The sequence below is a fragment of the Sinocyclocheilus anshuiensis genome, unplaced genomic scaffold (genome assembly GCF_001515605.1).
Source record: "Sinocyclocheilus anshuiensis isolate Anshui unplaced genomic scaffold, SAMN03320099.WGS_v1.1 scaffold433, whole genome shotgun sequence".
Taxonomy (NCBI): Eukaryota; Metazoa; Chordata; class Actinopteri; order Cypriniformes; family Cyprinidae; genus Sinocyclocheilus; species Sinocyclocheilus anshuiensis.
This window is the reverse complement of record NW_015536476.1, coordinates 241,293-243,792: the sequence shown is the minus strand read 5'-3', so window position 1 is coordinate 243,792 and position 2,500 is coordinate 241,293. Positions and strand designations below refer to the sequence as shown.

General features: G+C 40.6%; 1 protein-coding gene across 3 annotated transcripts in view; it reads left to right on the top strand.

The window, feature by feature from the left end:
• Positions 1-2,500, top strand: part of LOC107659710 (paxillin-like) — a 47,499-nt gene that overhangs the window by 27,816 nt on the left and 17,183 nt on the right. Inside the window, exon 6 of one of the 3 annotated variants that reach the window (XM_016448772.1) lies at positions 782-2,180. The exons of the other annotated variants lie outside the window; for them this stretch is intronic. Coding sequence (XP_016304258.1) covers positions 782-1,879 — 1,098 coding nt within the window. The 3' untranslated portion in view covers positions 1,880-2,180. Of the gene's footprint in view, positions 1-781; positions 2,181-2,500 lie in introns of those variants that run through there. 3 annotated transcript variants of the gene reach the window in all.

Here is a 2,500-nt window from a genome sequence, read left to right as displayed (position 1 = left end):
CTATTGTTCATGTTTCCTATAAATGTTTCCTTCAAACAAACTGTGATTCATTGCGTTGCCACACAATAGAAAATTAGTATACATAAATAAAGTCGCACTGATGGAATCGTTTATGTATTTGAAATCGACTAAGTGTTTAATTAGCAAAATTATTTTGTAGTGCTTATGTAATTCTTATTTATTGGCATATAATCTGTCTTAAATCTTTACAAGGGCAGTTTTAATGAGTTGTCATTGGATTTTGCATTTTAATGTATTGCAGGGGTATCAGCTGTGTTGTGATTTATTATATGCGTGTCTATAAGTGCTGATAATGATAATCAGATAGTAAACAGTAGATTATTATCAATCAAGCTTTTAAAATTAATAAGAGTTTATATGCCTTTATGAGGGCATGCTCTCATGGGTCCAATATGAAGGTCTTGTTAGCATATCTGTCTTGGACGTGAGCCACACTGCGGTCGAAAAGAGAGAATCTGGAATGCTGTGGTTGTGGTGTCATGTTATATCTGGGAATTCTGGTGCTTATATTTGCCTTCAGGTTGGTAAACCAACTTATACTTTGTTACATTGACTAAATAAGCCAAACTTGTTGAGATATTACATAACGCATTACATTAGGCCACTGGTTTTTATGCATAGTTTTTGTATTTTAGAGTAAGATAATGGATCAGATTGGATGTTGTGTCACATTGCCTCCTCTTTTTGCTTGTCATTCCTTCTACTCAAACGCTTTCCTCCTTTTCTTTTTATTGTTGTTGTCTTGTTGTTGATTGTCTAGTCTGGCTCTCTGTCAGTTAAGGAGGACTCTTTATCCACTAAAGGGTCAGAACTTCCCAATATTGTGGTGACTGAGAACCTCAGAGTCCCTTCTGTCCCAGTCCCAGAATCAGATGACCGCAGCGTTCCTTCCCCTAATTGCGCACCACTTTTACTGGAACTCCACATTGTTGAGGAATCGACAACCATTGCTCCAGAGTCCAACTCCACGGTGCTCTACACTTCCTCCAAGACCCATTTGGAGAAACAACTGGTAGTTTCTAGCACAAAGAGTACAGCCCCTGAGTCTCTTTTATCACCTGAACCATCTGCAAAAACGTCAAGCCTTCTGGCATCAAGTTTACGCACACGTGAAGTCAGTTCACCCAAGACTGTCGATCCGAAAACCTCAAGTCCAGTTTCGGTCACCAAAAATAGTCCACCTGTGGTACCAAAGGCCTCCTCACCAGCTATGACTCCAAGGATATCTAGTCCAGTGGCTAAAAGCCCCAGTCCACCACAGGTTGTCAAGAGCTCAAATCGAATTGTTGATGTGAAACTTTCTAGTCCTGTAACAGTTGCTAAAACCTCTAGTCCAGTCGTGGTAAGAAAGAGCCCATGCCCAGTTACAGCTGTTAGAGCAACCAAAAGTCCAGTCCCTGGAGTCCTTGCCAAGAGCCCAAGTCCCCAGCCAGGGATTACTTGCAAGAGTCCAGTGCCAACTACCATTACACTGCCCGCTCCTCCAGTTTCAACCCTAACATTAACTCCGAAGCCTTCCAAAGAGAAACCTGAGAGCTTTGAACCGGGCATATTGGGAATAAGTCTTCCTTGCCCCAAGCCTCTTCTGGAAGAGGCTCTGGACAAGCTGTTGACGTCCAGTCTTTCCCAACCAGAGCCGGGGAAATTAGGTGAAGGAGCTCCTGCCTCATCAGAGGTCAACGGTGATGTTCTGGCACTTCTTCATCAATTGACTCCACAGGGTGGCTTTAAAGATATCACTTGGATGGACGACTCCCTAAACCCTACATCGTTCCCTGGGGCGTCAGATGTTTCGCTGGACCTTCCACTTCTCCAGCCATCAGCGGTTGAAAGGCTCTCCACTTCTGGACAAGTATGAGGCGCACCAACTCTGTCAGACTGTCTCCAATTTGCACCCCTAAATTTAGCGAGCATGAGCGAGAAGCATGCTGAACCACATACGGCTGTTTATGCTTTCTCAAATACATGAGCCTGATCCTTGGGCCAAGGGGCCTGTTGATACTCAATCTGAACCTTTCCATCCTGCTTGGATAGAAGCACCCACCATTAGCAAGTTAAATATGCCTCTCAAAAACCTGATACACATGTGCAAATGTCACTTGGTGCTAGGCATGGGCCGGTATGAGATTTTGACTGTATGATAACCTTAAGCAAAAATATCACGGTTTCACGGTATTGTCGTTACAGCTCTAAAATGTGTTATTTTTAAATGACTGGGTAAAAAAAAAATAAAACATTTTTTTCCGCTGAACACAATATATTTTGCTTTTGAGCAACATACAGAATATTAGGAACAGTAGAATTTGTTTATTTTTTCTTTGATTTGTTTCCTAAAAATAAAGACTGACATCTCTATTATAACCTACATCTGTAATTATAGTTATTTAATTTTAGTTATATAATTCATATACATATCATTTATATCATTTCATATAATTTAGTTATATAATTTCATATACATCATTTGATTTAATAATAA